The following is a 21364-nucleotide window of genomic DNA, read 5'->3' as shown; positions in this document are numbered from 1 at the left end:
ATTGCAGGGTAAAGCAGCAAGAAAGTCATAGAGCAGGCAGAATAGGGTAGCAGGAAACAATATGATAGACAGCTACATTTCACAAGAGTTAGGTAGTGGTTTCCAAACTTTTCCACCTGTAAGCCCTATTTTTGTTGGGTTTGAAACAAACACACACAGCTGTACAACTAAATTTTTGTCTCAAGTTCCCTAGCCTATTAGCTAGGAACAATACAGCAACGTCACATCCATTCCTTTCTTTCAAGGAAGGACATTAAAAGACAATTCATTCTGCTTGCAGTCTCTTTCCCTAGCCTGAATGCAGACATGCGGTGGCTCCCCAACACTTCACACAAAGTGCTTGGATACTACGCTAACAGAGGGAACCACCTCCCTCATCCTTTGCTTATCTAGCAACCTTATCCACTGTAAGCATGTCCTAGGTCTTTAGAATTTTTAATTACTGGATGGCATGCCTTTTCTTTTTTTTTTTTTTTTTTTTTTTAAGCAATGCAGATAGGTATGTTCATGTTTGACTGTGTTTCCATTCTGTCAGGCCTGTAGTCTTACTACACAGATTTTAAGCAACATGCTAAGGCCAGAACAGTGCCATTTTGACCCCTGCTTAAATAGGACCTTGCACTACACCATCAAACACAGCACATGTTCTGGTGGCACTTGATATGACAACGGTCCCAACAGGTGTGTTGCTGAGTGTGCAGTGGGAAGAGTGGGTGGGCTAGAAGTAGGGGAGGTTGCTTTTTGCTCTTAGTATTTCAGTTTTATTGATCATGAAATAAAAAAAAAAAAAAAAAAAAAAAAATCACTAAAAATTGCTACAAAACCCATCAGTCATAAAACAAGATCAAAAGCAGGCTTATAGAAAAGATGCCTACTTGAGGAAAAGACCTTGATGATGGCTTCAGAAATACAAGAAAGCACATCCTTAAATAATGTTTATAGCCTCAAAACTGCTCTGTTCAGACAGATTATAAAATTAGATAAAAGTATCTATTGCCTTGAGTGATGACAGGAAAATGAACATTTCATCCTCTACAGAACCAGGAATCTTCAGATAAAATTTGTATCTGCCATCACAAGATAAATCACTGTGGGTCTCATGCTGCTGTAATTTACACCAGTTATGCCTAGTGTAACTCAAAAGCCTTCACTTAAGTTACTCCATCTTCAAGTAGCTAAGAGGAGAATCAGTTCTCAGATAGAGATAACCAAGAAGTTTTAGAAACCTTCATTAGTTCTTTGCATTTTCCTTAGAGCTGTGCCATCCCTGGGGTTATCTTTGCTATTCATCAGAACATTATTTCGAAGCATACAGTGGGTAGATGTGTAGGTAAGTATTTCTTTTCATATAGTTTTTTCTACATGTCTTATTTGTCCTTGAATTCTTCAGTATTCCTTTTTGCAATAGCAAAACCATTGTTGAGGCTAACCTTGTCTGTCAAACCTACTGAATATACTTAGAAAAAAAAGGGGGGGGGGGGGGGGGGGAGGAGGAAGCTCTTTGAATACTAAAAAAAAAAAAAAATTACAAACCTCATATCCCATTAGAAAGTGTCTAGATTACAAAGCAAAAAATTAAAACAAATTCTGATTTAAACCACTGCAATGACATTTCCTATTCTCCAACTGAAAATGTACCCAACTTGTTAAAAAACTCCACTCCATGCTGAAGTTAATAGTACGCTCAAAAGAAATGGTAGATTTGTGCTATCAAATGCCACTTGCATGCAGCATCAGTTAAGGTCTGCAAGAAAGAGGATGACTGAACCTCAACATCCACACACACAGAGCTCCCTATCAGCAGGCCAGATGGCACATAGGCTGATTTTGCTTCCATCTTGAACCAATGCCCAGAGCTTTCAGACTTAGTTGTGTAAAGTATCAGAACTCAGAGAGCATGCCTGAGCTTGTATGCTCTGCTGGATTAGTTTGATGTCGGGTGTGTTACTGTACAACAGCCATAAATGTCTCAAAAGAAATTTGGTGTTAAACAGTAATAGCTTTGCTGTAAGGATGGCAGACTGAGGATATTGGAAAATTAAAGGTTAATAGAGAAGGATGGCATCTGTTATTAGATTAATACATACAGTTTGGGGGGGGGGGGGTCTTTTGGACACAAAAGTCCTTCTTCAGACACAGAACTCTGAAGGACTCTGACCAAAAAACTGTCTATTTTCCTTCCCAACTATTATATTGGCAAATCTAGCAAAACAAAGTATCTCACCTCCTCTCATACCCTTTGCAGAATTTACTCTTTACATTTGCATATCAAAGTATTCCTCCTCTTCTTCCAGCTTTTCCAAATTTTGCTACCAAATACAGAAGCAGTAAGAGTAAGGTAGGTGCGTCTAATCACCACAGTCTTAGAATGTGGACAGGGGTGGTGGTGAAAGAGTATTTTAGGTGCTATATTTAACATGAAACTTTTAACATTAAAATGTCATAAGAACATTTTGTTTTCAACAAGAATTGACTACATTGGATTTTGGTTCTTTATACATTTAGTTCCTCTGCTGGCCTTAGTCTCCATAAATTGTATTGCTAAATCCAAATGAAAAAGAGCATGTCCCTGCCTCTCTCTGTATATGTATACATAAAAAATTTTAAGTACCGATATCTCATATGTTTTTTGGGCACTTTCTGACTTCCTACCACTCCGCAGCAGGAGTGAATGAATGATCCTTCTCACAGGAATCCATTTTTGTGAGCTGCATTGCAGGTTGCCAGGAGGAGGTTTTTCAGCAATGAGTTCGAGCTGGCTCATGCCAATTGTCATTCACTCATTTGCCACTTAGCAATATATTCCATGGCACATCCCAGTAAAGTAATCTCCAGTCGGGAAACAGAAGCGTCCCCTTTTCTTTGGCACTGTAATTTAAAATCTTTAGTTTCATTCTATCCTTGGAGCCAGGGTCCAAGCTCAATTAAATCAGTGGAAAGATTACCAGGGATTTTAACTGCTTTTCGATCAAAGCCAAGGTGAATGCTTTATTCAGTTTTGCAAAGACTATATAAATAAATATAAATCAGAGGAGGCCATTTCTCATTCTTATGATTTCAGGTAAAGAACAATATTCATCTTGGTAAGAGCTACTTTGTCCAGCACTGGTAGTATATCCACCTACTAACATCTGCCATCAGTATTCTGTAGCTTGATTCTTCAAGATGGAGCCTGCATGTGTGAAAACTATCATCTTAAAGGTATATAAATCCTTACAGTAACTCCAGGATGGTAATGGCTTCAGTAGGAATTTCTGAAGCAAGCACTTCTGAATCACTAAAAATTTATTTCCAGTGCACAGATCAACTCTGATTATTCCAAAGAGTTCTGAAACAAGTTACATACGTGAAGACTGAGTTACCACTTCATGTTGTTTTCTCCTCTGATGGCTTTCTGCCTTGGGTCTGCCCCTTTGCTCCATGAAGTATGACCAAGACTTCACAGCATTACAAAAAGCAAGATTGAACGAAGGACATGCCTGTCAGGTTGCCCATGATGGGTCAACTGTAAGAATTATTTCACTAACAGAAAGAACATGCACATATTTGAAGCCTTTGATCAGCTTTTGCACATTGGCAGAATCCAGCAACAAACCAAAGCTCTAAACTGCAACTTCTTGTAGTCAAACACCTTGGTAGTTCACACAATTATCATTTTTAGGAAGCAGAAACCAACTCTACAACAATTGTCACTGCTGCAGAAAGACTAGGAACCAGGTAGTGGTAGTAGAGTCAGATATATGTCTGGAGGAGTCCTAGATGCAATTTGGGGCAGGGAATAGAGAGCACTCTATACACAAAAGTACACTTCAGTGATTCTGCACTCATGCAAGGTCATTGCAACTACAGAAGGGTTGAGCCAGCATTGAAAAAGCATCCCACACAATCCCAGCACCACCCAAATCTCACATCTGAAAGCAATGCCATCTTTACAGGGCTAAAAAAACATGAGATGTTATTTAATTCTTACATATACCCAAAGTACATTGGGCCACCCACATAATAACATTACTTCAGTTTAACTTAAGCCAGTTTAGAAAGTTATTTTCCAAGTTTATGAATTGCACTGGTGCTTATTAAAGGATGTATTTTGCCTTTATTTGCAAAGAATTTTTAAAGGACTAATGAATTGATCTATCCATAACTAGTCAAAAAAAAATCAATAGTAAAGTAGTCTGGGCTAAAAGGATTCACCCTCCTGTAGGTGGTCCACTGTTTCTTTAATTTCACATTCATTTGCTAGTGGCCCTAAAATTTAACCTTTTTTTGGCAACAAATTTGGGGATGTTTACATTTTCTAACCATTGTTTTACAGATGACTACAGTTGAAGGAATCAGTCTTTCTGGAGCATAAAGTTTAAGGAATTAAAAAATGAAAAATATTCCACAAATGTTTGGTTTATATTCGGACCTTTACAACTACTCCCAATTTTGTGGGCTGCTATTTTGTCTGCAGCATACAGTGTTTCATATTTCACATTTACAACAGTGTAGAGAGCTATAACATATGATACAACTACCTTATAGCTCTCTACAACTACCTAAAAGGGGGTTGTAGTGAGGTGGGTGCTGGTCTCTTCTGTCAGGTGGCTGGAGATAGGACAAGAGGAAATGGCCTCAAGTTCAGGCAAGGGAGATTTAGGTTAGATATTAGGAAAAAAATTTTTACTGAGAGGGTTGTAAAACATTGGAACAGGCTGCCCAGGGAAGTGGTTGAGTCACCATCCCTGGAGGTATTCAAAAAGCGAGTGGACGGGGTACTTCAGGACATGGTTTAGTGGGCCTGGTTGATGGTCGGACTCGATGATCTTGAAGGTCTTTTCCAACCTAAATGATTCTATGATTCTATGTTCCTTTTCCACTAAGTTTAGTGAATAAGGATGCAATGTGCTACAGGAGGTGAGAGAGTTCTGCTGAATCCAAATAGCCTCTTTCACCCTATGCACCATGCAAAAAGATGTGCCTCAGATTTAAAAGTTTGTAAGAATATATTTCAGCAAGAAACCTACACCTTTCTTTGCTTTAAAACAAAAAAAAAAAACCCTCTCACATTTAACCTTAAGTGCATACCTACATGACTGGCTGAATCAAAATCATATTATTTGAATGGCTTAGATCATTCAGTGGACATGGCACCATTGAAACTACTGAGACTCCCTCCCACCCCAGGCCCCAGCTGACCCTGACACAAATATAGTCCTCTAGTTATTAGGAAATAACCTGCATTTCCTAATGGCACAAAGGTGCCATTTTCGCTCCTAGCTAACAGACATAAGATCTTCATTTGTCTCGTTATACAAAGAAAAGAATCAACTGTTCAGAAGCATCTGGATCATTCGCTGTTGAGTCAGGCACAGAAGCAGCCCTGATTTGTAACTTTTCATATAGTCCACAGAGGAAAAAAAGCAGCTCTTTGCTACATGACAAAACATTTCCTTAGAAGATTCTGTATGGGTAGAAATAGAAGGAGTTTTCCAGAGATGTTAGACCGTATTTTCTGTTATGACTTTCATACAACAGCCTGGGCCAAAACTACTAAGAGAAAAAAGCAGGATATAATACACAAGGAACTGATTAAATGCATGTAGAAAGGAAGTTCTAGCTTAGATAAATGGTTTTGGTCTGCTGGTCAGCTGTATTTCTCAGTGCTATTTCACCACCCACAATTACCACCTATTCAGTTGTATGAAAGGTACTTGATGGATCCAGAGTCAAACAGAACTCTGCAGCTGGGCTAGGGCAAGCTAAGCCTGGTCACAGAGAAGTGGTTTCTGGAGCAGCAACTTCTACACAAGGTGCCACTGGGGCACGGGGCCTCAAGCATTCCAAGAATCACTGGTCATGTATGGAAAAAGCAGATACTAGAAAGAAGCCAAGGAGAGGCCTTCTCGGAGCACCACTAAAAGGGGAAGAAAGGGAGATACAAAAGCTCCATGTTTCTACATATGCACCTCTAAAATCCTGTAGCAGATACTGTTTATTTTTATGGAAAGCTTCTATTCCTGTTCATAGCCGCCTGTTCACAGTGAATATTATGAAACCTAACAAATGCAATAACAGAAAAGGTAAAGAAATTACATCTTCTACAAACATACCTCTTTCCCACAGCAATCTAAAAGTTAAAAGAAGCTCTCCCAAGAAACTGATAGTACAAATCAGAAAAAGTTACACAATTGGAAAATAGTCATGGCAAAAAGTACAAGAACTACTTGTTAAAGCTCTTCTTCCTAATAAGAATCCACTAAGATTTGCATCAGTACTTCCATTCCAACATAAATATCTGCAGGGATCCTAACTTTAGCATGGTACATCAAAGACAAAAGTTTTAATACAGGAAAAAGAAGAGACCCAATCTCTCAAACCTGTCCCTTTCTGATTAAAGATTTGGAGCAGATGTAGTTATCCTCAGCAGTACAAGGCTGTTGTATCCTCTAAAATCTGACACAAACCACCCTTTAGTAGCTGTGAATAGGCCTACAAGACTGAGGGAAAGATTTGGGAGGATGCAGGGAATCCATAAATTCCTTACTTCCAAGTCCTATTCTCACATTGTTGCTTAAGTCTGCAGATATCCCAAATTTTTGGTGACCGCCAAGGCAATTGTAAATTCACTTCTGTGAAAACAAAAAAAAAAGGTCCCAAAGCCTCCTGGATCAACAGGTTTTGGAAACAATGTAAAATGTGTGATGCAGCAGTGTAACACACAGGTGACCTGAATAGTATCTCATTCAAAACTACCACTTGCCAGTAATTCAAAATAAGGCGTTCTCATCCAAGAATACAAACACACACAGAAGGAGTTAAGCGGTTTGTGTTCACACCCTACTCTAACCAAACTGCAGGTCAGTCTTATTCAGCCAAGCTCCAATTCCCCTTAAACCCTGCTCTCCCATGACAGAACTATACAACTTCATTTCAACACAATCTCGTAGAGCATTGTTAATTACAGAACAGGGAATAAAAAGTTTAAAAAGTCATGTGTTTACACACATGTTTTCAATGTGTCTACTGAAACACCTACATTTGGTTCTAAAATGAACATGAAATGCTAATAAGCAGCTAACATGGCTACAGTAGCAACTCAGTCCTCCATTTAGACAGTAAATTTGACTGGTAAAGCAGGCAGAAAAATCCCTCCTTTCAAGAGAAATGGCACTTGTAGGATAGAGGCTACCTTACAGAAAATCATCAATAGCATTCAGATTTGCACCAAAAGTAAGAGCTCCACACAACATTTGAAGAACAGTTAACAAGTCAATGGGAAGCTGCTAGGCAGCAGCACCAGCTAATCATTTCCCCAGTAAAATGGATAGGAAGTATGCAGCAGATTATATTTATAACTACACAAGTCTTCCTAATTACTAAATCTAAAACATCTGAGTTTAGAGAAAATGTATTAAGCTTTCTGCAAGGATGGTGATAATTACAGATCCAGTACTTAATGAAGCAAACCCCAACTCCCAGCAAAACAGCAAACAAAAGGCAAAATCCAATAGCTACACTTCCAAAATATTTACACTCCAGCTGCATGGCCAGAAGTGTAGAAATGCAATCCAAACAGATGTCCATGAAGAAGGCACAGGACAAGGAACCCATGCTAACTTCAAATCTGATGTATTGCACATATCACTTCACAGATATTTTTGTAGACAGATGATGAACAGCCATTTCAACTTAAGGTCAGATGGAAGAGTAAGTTTTAGTGAGAATCATGTTCACATACCATGGATTTGACCAGATATCTCTACACGGTTATAGCACAGCAGTCTACTTTCACATTGCTTTATCTATGCATCCTTATAAATTTCAGTCTCGCTGTGACGGTCTGACAGATTATAGTCAATGTCTCAAACATTCGTTAAAGAACTTTGGTGGAGAAAATGGCCTCTGTAAAAACGCTGGAGTTTTGTGAACAGGACAATGTGGCTGGAGGAGAGGACCCCACAGAGTGTGGGACCATGCTTCTCCCAAGCCACAGTTCCTTATCTTAAATGACCAGGAGAAGGAGCACAGTGTATGCAGCTGGAGGAGGGGGCCCCACGGAGGATGGGACTGTGCTTCTATCTTAAGCAGTCATGCCAGCAGGGAAAGAGAGGCAACTCCCTAGTGAAGCCCCCCAAAGCTTATGGACCGATTCCAGAGAACCCCAGGAACATGAACCAAGCATGTCGAGACCACCAACTAACACACTATAAAAGAAGTGAGAACAAGTCCTCAGTGCACACCCTCCGGAACTGGATCTCTACACTGGCTGGACCAACGCTGGACCCAGGACTGGTGAAACCCTTTTCTTCTCTCTTTCTTTCTTTCTCTCTCTCTCTCTCCCTCTTTTTCTTCTCTCTTTTCCACAGTCCCTACACCTCATCCTTTTAAACATAAACCGTTGACCAAGTCTGAGACTAGGAGTGGATCTAGATGCCCCTGGGCTCCTCTTTGAGAAGGAGTCCAGAAAGCAAGGAGGTCTGCTCTGAACCTTGTGACTCAACGGGAGGGCTCTCCTTCTGACAGAGTTTCATGTTCCTTTTTCCGCCTTTTTTTCTACACCTCCCTTCTCTTTTCAAACAGTGGCTTAATGACATGATGCAAGGTTCATATTGATAAGTTCACTTGTACTTGGGCAAGGTTAGCTAGGTTGAATAAATGTTGATTGTTGTTTGAACTCCCCTGGTGTTGTTTCACCTTAATTCTGACAAAGGAAATCCACAAACCTGAGTCGCTCCAATTTTCGGATGCGACATTCGCCCACCACACTAGCGTAACACAGGACTGGTCCGAGTATTGCCTCAAAGCAGCTTTGATAGCCATGCCTTGGGGAGGAGGGGGGAAGGCAGAAGGAGGTGGCTCAGCTGTTCTGACATACAATCATCCAATTACGAATCAGTGATCCTCAATTAGTGGTAGAGCAACCAGTAAGTACAGGGCCAACATTCAGCAAGGCATTCCCTGCTCTGCACATACATTCTTTCTGCTCTCCTCCTCAAGAGAGACACCTAAAGGAAAAACATAAAGGACAAAGGGGGGAAATTGAAGCAACAGAGAGGTGAAGAATGACTGATCTATGTATTTGTCCATTCATACTGTGAGTGGCTGAAACATGCAAGCGTACAATTACAAAACAAGCATACAAGCAGTTTTCCTTTCCTTACTTGCAAAGTTTTCTACAATTCTAAAAAGTTTTGAAAATATTTTGTCTGAAGGTAAATGCTTACATGAATAAACTCACTTAAAATCAAGTACACCTCTTTTTAAACTAAAGTATCCACAAAGCCTATCCACTTCAACCACTATGCCCTCAATTGGTAGGCAACCTGGGAAGCCATGACATTCTAGAGTAACAAGCAAATTTTGAACAAAGATAAGGACAGAAACTCTGAAATCTGATCTAAAAATCCCAACATTACAAATGTGCTTGTAAATACTAACACTGCTATCTCTTATACTGAAAAATGTGATCGTATTGCTTTTACACACCCTCCATCTGTCTATATTCCTCTGTCTCTCATATTACAGTAACACTGTAATCTTCCCGGGACTGGCATGGTTTCTCAGGTTTTTATATACAGCACAGTGAAGTCCTAGCCCATAAACAAAATACCACACATGACAGCAACAGCAATAAGTCATTTTCTGTTAATAACTGGAAGGAAAAAAAATATTTTATCCTCTGTTTTTACAACTATACACACCTAACAGTGTAGATCAATAATGCATTATGTTACACAACATTACTAAAAGGCATAAATACAAACTACTCTAAAAGTAAAAAACAAAATACAGCTGCATAACTGAGATGAATTAATTTTTCTGGAAAAAAATTCAGAAGAATCTAAGACATTCCACATTTGCCTCCTAAAGTAAAGAAAATAATGAAAGTGTATTTCCTAATGCCAGTTAACCTGAAAAAATTGATTTTATTTTCTAAGTAAAATTCTTTTCATCCATTGAGAGTCTACAGTTGGCAGAAGAGAGCACACTGCAAACTGAAATGCCACACTATCATTACTGGTGCATGGAACTGAGCCTTGAATCTGTTGTTTTCTCCTGAACATACTTGCTTTGAGGTATCTGCTCTCTTAACCTTGTCAGTCTCACCCGAGTCTGAAAATGCAACAGTGTGAATGAAGTAAGAATTTCCTGTAAATCAGTCCTTTTTCCTTTAGGAGAAAAAACACTGGAGGTAATGAACTATTTTTATTGAATTGCCCAACACTTTCTATGTTACAGTACCTATACTCTTGCTCAAAGAACATCTAAAATTTTGCATCTAGAAGTGGCCTAAAAGAATACCTTTCCTGTTTTCAATTTCACAGTAAGAGGACTAATAAAACAACAGAAGGAAGTTTAAACAATCAATAATCTTTGGGAGAAAATTATGTGTAATTAAAAGCTGAATTATCATTGAAATGCCACCGCCCCCTCCATAAACTGAAAGACAGTCAATGGTCCTTTTTTTTTTATTCCAAGAAAGTTTTGTGCAGGAACTAGCTTCATACACTTACACTCCTATTCAAAAAAATCTTCAGAATACATTGCTTCTCAGGTGTTCACCCACTTTTCTCACAAAAAGTCAGACTAACTTAGGCAAGCAGGAAGTTGGACTTGATTGCACTGAGAACAACTTAATTTCCTAAGATTTACTGAAGTACTCACATAGCCAGCAGCAGAATCACTGGGTTGAAGGACTTCATATAATTAGAGACTGAGCAGTAATGCTACGTGTATGGAAATGCCATGTCAGAACAAAAGTGAAATAGATGGAGAAAACCACCCACTTTCTACTCCACAGTAAGTAGGCCACTGAAATTTCACAACACAGTTGTGAATAAAGTGTGTAACTCTAGAAGAAAGAGGACACTAAATGAGATTCCAGAAACACTGTCACAAAAATGTTGCCCTCACAACAGCAACTGTGTTAAAGCCTCCAAAGGTAGTCAAGTCCTCAGATTCATACGCTCACTCTGCTTTTACAGGTTTTTCTTCATTTTCTTTTTTTAGGAATGAACACTTTCTCTCCAGCTGTCTTTGTGTTTTCTTTCTATCTGGACTAATTTATCATTGATTTATTGGGCTACACTTCCACCATGCTTTTATACTCTGGAGATACAGTCAACAGCCTGACAAGGTACTGGAAAGAACAAAGAGGAAGAAAAAAGATAATTACAACAACAGGTGAAATATGGACACAGAGATATAAGATGACCAAACATGATGTACGTGTTCATTAGATTTCTTGTTCTAGCACCAATATGCCCTACCAACATTGCATGAACAACAGTTATAAATAGATAATGAAGAGACTGTCCCTGCCCCAAATTGCTTACATTCTAGGTATCAAGTGACAGCCACTGCCAGACAAGCTCAGGAAGCAATTTTACATGATGATTAGGAAAGGCTAAATGGATGATATCTTACCTAGATGATTTGCTGTTTCCTTTTAAATGTTTTTAGTCTATATTTCTCTCACCACTTCACATGGAATTATACCATCCTTTCAAAGCCTTGGGCCAAACAACTCTAAAATCTGTATTTAATCACTTAAAAGTAACAAAGATATCTAAACAGTATAACACTTTTACTTAACAGTCAAAGCACTATAATTCCAGTAACCAGACAAAGACTTTGATACTCAAAAGTATATAATGATTACTGATATAATCTTCTGGCAAGACTAATATTATCCAGTTATCCACAAGCACAGTTCTGCATACTGCATTCTTGAAAAAGAACTGCACGCTATTTCATAAATCGAACCTGCATACAACACGCAGGAACTCTTGTAACAGGGAACTACTTGCAATGTTGGTGACTCCACAGTATCACTGTCAATTGCCAATTGTTGTAAGGTCATTTCAGTGTAATAAATAAGACTTGATATAAGGTTTTCCTATGTTTAAGGAGAAATCCACTATTAACAATATAGTCACTAGCTTTAGTTATCCTACAAAGACTTCTTTATAGGATACCATTACTAGATATGGTTTGCAAGATAGTGATTTATATTCCATGACTAGAATTAAGTGTTCTTCCTAGGTTTTCATTAAATTTTCTACTTGAATTTGCTATTTTGAAAGCATAAAGTTATCAGAATTTTCTGACAAAGAGCGTGATTTCCTCCATTATTCCTCCCTTTGATTTTTCCTGTGTTCTTTTAAAGACTAATAATTTCTTCTTCCTAAAAAGCTGCCCAAATGACAAGAGACAGTGGGATGATACATTAATGCAATCAGAAACACACAAAAATTACCAAGGTCAAGAGTTATTTACATTATTATAGCAGTTAGGGATGCTAACAAAACACCAGGATCACAGGTACTGTAGAGATCCAGGATAAAGCATGGTGCTTGTCTCAGAGCTGCCAATAAAAGCAAAGGAAAACAACAGCTGATAGATACACATACACAGGGGAGGAAGGACAAAAGGGGCAAGAGCATGAGAAACCCAGTCAACATAATGGGCAGTGGAGTGACTATATTTTGGGTTGACCTTTCACAAGTATTTTATCATGACCTTAAGGAGAGTTTTCAGAATGGTATTTAAAGGAAGACAATGAAGACACGGAGGATCTTTACAGTGCACACTTCTCTAACACGAAAGATGGCACAGGAAAAAACAAAAAGGTACCCATTTGAATTTTTACACTAAGTGAATTAAAAGGCTGGCGTTACTGGCCTTGCGCAGTAACTGACATTTAGATCATGAATCACAGGTGACTAGCAGCATGGGCTACATTGGAAAATACAAGATGAAATGCATATTTTAGATGCAGGAGGGTAGCACTATCAAGGAAACAGAGAATGTGATCAGGAGTTTGACTAGGGAAATTACCTTTTCAGCAGCATTCAGATGACCTTGAAAAAAACAGTGAAAAACCATGAAAACAGTAAAACACATTGGATACTTGATTTTTATAAAATATACTACAGGAGATGAAACAGTATGGGAAAAATCAAGAGGTATGGAGAGTCTCAGAGGACATGAGAGGCTAGGAAGAACTTCTACAGACACTCATTTTATGTTTAATATGCACTACAGAAAAATTTTAAAGGTGAAGATTTGGTTTTTTTCCATATTTAACTTTCGGCTTGTATGTATACAGAACTAAAGCACATTCCTTAAATTATTTATGGATCATCACACTGATTCCAATTTCTATGAAAAACGGAACAAGACAAGACACCAGGTAAGGAACACTTTTATTCTCCTGTAATCTGCAGCATGAAAATGTTGATCTGAATCTAGAATCTTGACAGAATTGTACAAACAACTTCTGAAAGGGTATTATTCCAATGGATCACAGGTAGTCTTTCAGCCAAAAAAGATACCTCACACCATTCAAAATTTTTAGAGACTGAACACACACAAGCTGCATAGTGAGTTCAATAATCACCATTCAGAATGTAATGTTAATATTTACTCACAGTCCCTGGCACATCACCAAGGTTTTATTTTAATTTTGCACATTCAGAAGATAAAAGGTGAGAGCATTAGGGAATATCACATTGCAAACTATTAGTTTTATATTTTGCTGAGAAAAGGACAATTACAGGAAAGAATTTAACACACCTTCTCTAACCCCACATGCAGCCAAAGGTAGAAGTCTTAGGAAAGCCTTGGGCTCTAAAACCGTAAATAGCATATAGAAGATGAATAACTATACTGGCAATAACTATTCTTTTAAACAATAAAATTTAAGAATCAAGTGACACAACGGAATTAGTAGGCAGCATGTTTAAAGCAAGCAACCTGATGCATAATTAAATTGCAGTCAGCACACGGTCAACATTGCCCATATTTTTTGTGGTAGCCAAAAGATAACCTGGTGAAAGAGGAACTAATGGACAGTGAGCCCAACAATGGGTAATTACATCAATGGATAATAGGTACATCTCAGCCTAGACTGAGAAAGCTCTTGAATTATCATTCTCCAGGGAACAGCAGGGTAAAAGGGAAGCGTGTTCACATTTCTGATATATTTCCCTGTTCATTTACTGGCCACTGGACAAGACTGTGTTAGGTAGCCCTGCAGCCTCACCTGATGTGACAGTACATATGTGCAGCATGGGGAAATACATGGCAGTTGCTGACATTTCATCAACTGAGATGGCACCAATAAAGAGGATAAAAACAGAATGACAGAATCAGAAGACCATCTCCCACAAGGGTAATGCTTCACCACTATTGCACATAAGTTTCTTGGTTACACAGGGTACTTATTTCTAATGGGCTCTGGCTCTCCTACCCTACAGTTCTTCATCTTGCATTGCCTCCACCCACCATAAACTGTTTTACAGTGGACTGCAAAGCAGTGGAATTCCTTCCTCTGAACTGATGGCACACTAAGCACACTGGATTTATGAACTTTCAGGTAGTACCAAAATACAAAGGAGGAATCTTATTACTAAAGAGTTGATGCAGAATACCCTCTCCTCATACTGCGCTGCTCTGAAACACTGACCTGGTCCACAGTTAGGGCAAAGCAGCCCAACCCTGCCAAGATCAAGGACAAAATGAGCATCTCTCACTGTTCTGGCAAACACTTCAGGAGACTACAATCAGCCAAAATTCTCTTGCCCTCCAAGGTCCTTAGAAATCACAAATACTTTTTTAGAAGGATCAGAAGAGGTCACAAAGATAAACTAAGTTGCATTTTTGGCTCTTCCTATGCTATGATGGGCCATTGTAGGAAAGATATTTTCCCTCCCCTGTGCCTCACTTTATCCATCTCGAGCACCCATACACCCACACTGAAGTCCTTTCCAAAAGTGCTTAAGATCTACAGACAGAAAGTACCCTATAACAAGCCATGTTTACATTTCAACAGAGAACAGGAGCAGCCAAAAAAAGGGGCTGGTTTTGCCACATATATGAAGACAGCCTTCTCCCACCTAGAGCCCCACGCAAGACAGACAGCAGTAGTCCATGTGCATGCAGTTCACGCGTGCAAGGCTACAGCTAAGAAGGAATATTCCAGCCTCCCTTGGGCGACATACATAAACCAGGCTTTCACTCCAGCTAGAAAACACAGACTGTTTGGTGCATTGGAACAGGAATGAATAGTATACAGGAGTTGGACAGAAATACTCTAGTGGAGCCTCACTCTCCTATCTCTCTCTCTCTCTCGGGAGTCATTTTTGCATTGAACCAAAACCAAATTATACATCTCAACCAGGTTTCAGCTCAAAGGTCAGCAGAGTACAAAACTCTGCTTAGCAGGGTTATACAAGTAGAAAGGGGCAGATAACAATTTGTCTGAATGAAAGACCAAATAGTATGGGATTATAAAAAAAATATTTAAAAAACAACACTTCTGCATTTCTATAATCCAGCAGTAAATAAAGGAAACCAGAGGCTTTGTTGGTGGATGGTTGGCAGGTTTCTGTTGGTGATGGTTGGCTTTTTTTAAATAGCTCATTGATTTTGGACTGCATCCATCTCCAGCATTGTGACTACACTTCATATAGTAATTAACTACAAACCAGAGTACACTTCTCCAGCCAAGTCTTTTTTGTTTTGTAAATTTCATTGCACTTCAACACCATTAACCAGTCACCCCTATTTCAAGCTGATATTCCTAAATTCAGTAAAAATAAGTATCAGCAACACTGCAACTCAGCCAAATTAAAACAGAGAATGTTTTTGACTCCATATAGCTCTGAGTGCCAGTGTACTATACTACTTATTTCTGCGAATGTTCAGGTCAGTCAATTACTGGGCCCACTAATGGTATCCATCCCAAGACCCATAGAAACCAACTAACCCTTCCCATTCACCAGGGAGGATGCCAGATCAAAAATTTTGTGCGTAAGGACTTTTTAGATCAACTGGGCATTAACTTTGAGGCATTTTACTGACAACCAGGAGTCCTGGGCTCCATCCCTACTACAGCTAGGTTCCCTCCTCTGCCCCGTACCATTCATGTCCTTCCCAATTGCCTGCTTGGATCAGATAACAGGGCGAAACAATGTGGATGCACAGAGATGTCACTGCAACTCCTGCTATTAGAAATAGCAGCAAGCAGCTTTCCCAACTAGCATCTCCCCATTCCATATAAAGCAGGACATAAGCACAGCTTTGCCAAATCCCTTGAGTTAGGAGTGAGAGGAACAGAGTACTACAAAACTATCTACCCTCCTATAGTTGGGAGAATATGGGAACACCTGGCTCTGCCATTTGACCCCCCAAGGTCAAATGAATGCTATTTCAGAGAAACAACACAAAGTTACTGCTTTATGACCAACATGCTTTCATTCATGAAAGAGCTTTCTCTTCAGAGGCTGTGAGTGAACAATTCCTACTGCCTGCTGTAAAAAAACAAAAAGTGTGGCAAAGAATAGCAATTTTTTTTTTAAACTGATGAGCTCAAACAAAGCTTTTCACTGTATCTCTGATACCTGCTAATCTGGTGACTGAAATCTGGTGTAGGTTTCAAAGTATCTTGTTCTGCATCTCTGCAGAGATGATCAGCAGAAGAAATAAGTTACCAGTGTTTGGATTCTCATTACCTCAAATTAGCCTCAGCATAAGATGAGAGGAGCAGAGCCAAGCTTTCTGTGGGTCCTTACATGGCACCTGTTAGCACTCCATAAAGGACACCGAAAAGCGAGGCCAGGTTTCTCTGCTGTCTGTCCACATCAAAGCTTTCCTGTCAGACTATTGATACCTCTTCTGACAGCAACTTTCAGCCTGCCCACCCACACCATTTAGTCCACTAACAATGAATCAGTTGCCATGCTTGGGAGTGTCCCCAAGGAGTGCAGGGACTGCATGAGGGAATTGGAGGGTAATAGAAGGATGACTGTGCCAAGTAACATGTAGTATCACCACATAGACATATATCCAAGCTAAACCAATACATTTGTTCACATGCAAGCTAAAAAAGCTTGGGACAAAGAAAACAGTAAGTTCAAAGGAGAATCTTCTGGTTATCGAAGGGGAAAGTGAGATAGAAAATGAAAGCAGCCTGTTTGATCATTTGTTTAAATAGTTCTGCTGGGCATTTCAAGCTGCAGCCACAGGAGCAAAGGCAGAAAGATGGGCACATCTTTGGATGGGACAAACTGACCCACTCCAAAATACATCCAAAACAAAGCCACCTGTGAAGAGCGAGAGGGTAACATACTAGGATCATTACAACAGGCACATTCTCCTCTATTACGCTGCTCTTATAACAGTTTGGCACACTTAACACATCTCATCCACTGACTCCATTTGGAGCAGAGTCATTAATAACACACCTGTAGAGCGACTAATACCATGGTTATGACTTTTAGGCTACATCATGGACCAAAACATTAAGAGAAAGTTAATCCAGCAGCTTTCCATGAAACCCTGCCCCAGGGGCCTGATTACATTCATCATGCCAAACACCCAAAGATTTTGTGACAATGTATAATTTTGCAGGAGCTGATTTTGATGACATGCTTCTCAAGCAGCCAGCTGGTCCTTCCATTCCTGCCTCTCTCTTTTCCTCCTGCCTTGGTACTAATGGGGAGTGCATTTTACAGCCTGCAGCTGATGTCAATGTGCCTCTTCCTACTCAAATCAGGTGTAAGAGCAACAGCATTAGAGACAGGAGTTCAAGCAAAAAACATCCATGCAGAAGCTTGATTTATTAAGTGTTTGAGCAAGGACTGGGTCGCTAATATTAAAAACTTTAAAGGAGGAAAAATAGCAGGATTGAACCATAGTGCTAAGGCTGTCCATATGTATGGATTAGGCATTAGCCCAAATATAACAAGCCTGCCCACAGCTGTGGTATACTTAATCAGGTCTTACAGACTAATTATTTTGCTCAACTAAATCCAGCACCTGTGAAAATTGTCTTATTTCAGCTGTGGGCAAAGCTACTTAAATAACATTTTCAATTTCAAGAAGAAAATCCAAAATAAAATCTCAAGTCCAAAATGTCCACAGTCAACTGCAGTACCCAGGCAGTGTAGAGGGAATATTTAACTGAACTCATATCAAAATTCCTACTCACAGAGAAAGCTCTTTCCTATTAATACTTGTAGTATTTAATTGCAGGTCCTCAGAACTAAGTGTCTTTTGACTTTCATGAAAGAAAATAAGGAGATGAGAACTTAAACACACACACACACACGCACATATTCTCTGTCCCCTCCCTCCCCCCCACCAAAGTTGCTGTGTTTTCCCACCAAAATGTGATTCCCACAACTATGTTCTCAGAGCTGGACTCCTGAAAATCCATTTCTTATACCATATTAGTCTTGAAAATTATTTCATCAATACGGGTATATTAACAGTATTGTCTGCTAGAAGTACGTAAAAAGCAGTTAAGAATTCCTCAGCAGTAGGCAGCAAGGCTAAACTTTGCTTTGATCACACTAACAATATTAAAAATGTGTATATATAAAAGAAAGTAAATTGTGCATGAAAATTGTACAAGTAAAGACTACTGCACACAAATTAATAAACTGCTATTTTTTTTAGCAACTCTGAGCCAGTTCTCACTGCTGCAGGAAACATGAAATCTAAGAGGCACATGAAAGCTTCTGAAATAAGGATATTTATTTTCTCAGACTTTGAACATGCTTTTGGCACACTTACACTTTATCATTCAAAATCACAACAAACCAAAACAGACCAAAAGGACAGAGTTAATTCAATGCAAAGATCTTCCCTCTAAGTAAATGTCTCACATAGTACTACTCTTAGCAACAGCATGTCTATACAGCACAAGATAAAGAGAGAGGCTTTTCACTGACACCTGGGACAAAACCAAAGAACAAAAGCAGCTCCCAATGCAAAAGAGAAAAGTTACATTTTTCAAGTGTTCCCACCTAATGTAGACAGAAGGCCAGCCATAACAAGTTACAAACAACCAATTTACCCACTTCCAGAAAATGCTTGTAAATTTAAACTGTGTGAAATGTCTAACTACTTCTTTCATTCCATCAAAAGGCTTCATCAGCAATGGACAATAAAGCCACTGGCTTGACCCAAAGGGGCTAATAGGTTAATCTATTCTGACCTTGTCTTTATTCAGTCACGATACTGAAAGATTGCTTGAATAACTTACCAGCATTTAACAATGCCAAGTCACCCTTTTACTACAGTGCTCCTCCCCTCCAAAGAGCCCTCCAAATTTTTTAATCATGGGGGGATATTAAAAATTTTCAATGATTAATTGTAAAATAAACCAAAATGCTTTTTTTCACTCATAGGTACAGAACAGGGGAAAGAGAGGTAAACCACCAAAAGCAGAAGAAAATTTTTATCTTGCCCTTGCATGTCTCTCTGACTTCTGCCATTACTTATTGTCAATTTTAGATAATATGCTATCTCTTATTACCTGTCAATCACATCTTTTAGTTATAGTATTTTTCACTCAAATGGAAGAAACTAGACAAAAAAGCTACTATTTGATAAAGACTGCCTTGTAACAATAGGCTTAATCATATGGACCTCAACACTTGGTATTTTAATAACTACTGGCTTGTTTTCAAAACCCATTCCATGAGGGTGCTCAGCACTAAACACAGCAAAGCAGTGAGTTAAAATTAAGCACTTAATTAGGCCCACAGAAGTCAGTAAGCTGGATTCATCACTCAATGATTGATTTAATCACTCAACTCTCCTATTTAGAGTTCACAGCATATGCTTAAATGCCCTTCTGGAAAAAAAAAAGTCTCCAGTGCTCAACACTGTAGAGTGCACAATCCTACACAAGATTTTCCTCCCTGTAGTAGTATAATAACCATCTGTATGAAGAAATTACGTAGACTTACATCAACCTGTTAGAGCAAGGTAGCTTTGAGAACAGCAAGAGTTACAAGAACAGACGAGGTTCCTTCATGCATTCATGTTTAACTGTGTGGCCGCAATTGTTGAAAACAGACCACTCTTCATGTGACCTGCCAGGTAGTGACACATTTTGACACAGAGCGAGCTGTGTTCTCATTTGACATATCAGTTAGAGCACATATTCTTCAGCATCAAACAAATAAATGCATTTTCATTTAACGTTCTATACCTGTAAATGGTTTGGCAACACAAGAGAACATCAAAAAGCACAACCAACCATCAGGCACCTAAGCGACATTTGAAAATGCCTTGAAAAAAATCCATGCCAATCTTTTTTTGAAATGATCCCGTGAACAAAGGCTAAGCTTAAACCTATTCCTAGAGTTTGGCAGATACTTAAAATACCAGTCAACACTAAGTGCCACCACCTTTTTCCAAAAGCAGGATCATCAAAGAACAGGGAAGTAAACCATAAGCCACTGACTACAGCATGCAAGAGAAATTAGAAACAAAACAAAGAGCTTTTCCTTTTGACTACAGAGGATACTTTTATAAACTACCCATAGGACTGCAGTACCTCAAAAGTTCCTACCTTGAAAAGCTGTGATATGACCAACAATCATGTATTTCAGTTCAAAGTTCAGTGCCTGGATACTTTGAGTCCTCTCCCTTCGAACAGCTGCCTGGTAGCTTTCTTCCATTTTTTTGGTACAACATGTTGGTGCTCTATGTTGACAGATCTGTAAATCTGACTCTTAAAGCAAACAAGAAAAAACATTAATTAGAAAATCTTCCAACTTACACCATAAAAATAAATAATGCTTCTTAATGCCAAAACAACCACCATGTTTAAAATTTTGAAACAGAACACAACCCATAAGGAATGACACTGCGAAACTCAGTTATTGTCTCAAGGACACCAATTTATGACTGTTTCCTAATGACCTAAATTTGGATAACATCACGTTATCAGCTGCTAACTTATTTTACACTCAAGAGCATTGGGCACAAAATCATCTGAACAGTCAAGGGCATAGCAGAATCACTGAAGATGCGCATTCAAAGAGGGAACATTTCCACTGTACACTTTGTGCTAAGGGCATCATAACGCGAACATCTGAGTGAAAACCATGCCTCAAATTAGGACCCAATAGCCACCTCTGTAGTGCCTTAAGGAACTACCTATTCACCTCTTACACTAGGAGAAGCCTCTCAAAAATCTTTGGACTCCTAAGTAGCTCACCCCCCCACTCCTCCCCACCCCCACTCCTCCCCCAAAAGGCATTTGAGTTTTCTAAAAGCTATGGTAGCTGGAGTGGCCTTCCCTCCCCCCCCCCCCCCCCCCCCCCCTTTCTCTCTAGTGTTAACATGCTTAGTTCCCTCTGGGCCCAAGAGGATCTCTGGTTTTAAATCACTGTAAATACTGATAGCAATCCCTCCCCACACAGCAACAATGAGACTAGAGGTCACGAATGGATGGAAACAGCCCTGATTCCTCCAGAGGATTTCACCCAGGCCACTGTAGAGCACCTGGACCAGGCCTTGGGACAGAAATATTAATGAGCAATTACACTGCATTAATCCTCATCATCTGGCCTTG

General features: G+C 39.3%; 1 protein-coding gene across 3 annotated transcripts in view; it reads right to left on the bottom strand.

Annotated features, from left to right (window-relative positions):
• LOC115347346 (glypican-5-like) overlaps positions 1-21364 on the bottom strand; it is a 403275-nt gene that overhangs the window by 358358 nt on the left and 23553 nt on the right. For all 3 annotated transcript variants that reach the window (XM_030028626.2, XM_030028627.2, XM_030028629.2), the window contains exon 2: positions 20357-20518. In XM_030028626.2, coding sequence (XP_029884486.1) covers positions 20357-20518 — 162 coding nt within the window. The remainder of the gene's footprint in view (positions 1-20356; positions 20519-21364) is intronic.

Source organism: Aquila chrysaetos, chromosome 10 (assembly GCF_900496995.4).
Source record: "Aquila chrysaetos chrysaetos chromosome 10, bAquChr1.4, whole genome shotgun sequence".
NCBI lineage: Eukaryota > Metazoa > Chordata > Aves > Accipitriformes > Accipitridae > Aquila > Aquila chrysaetos.
Note: the sequence above shows the minus strand (reverse complement) of the source record. Positions and strands in the feature narration are given on the sequence as shown.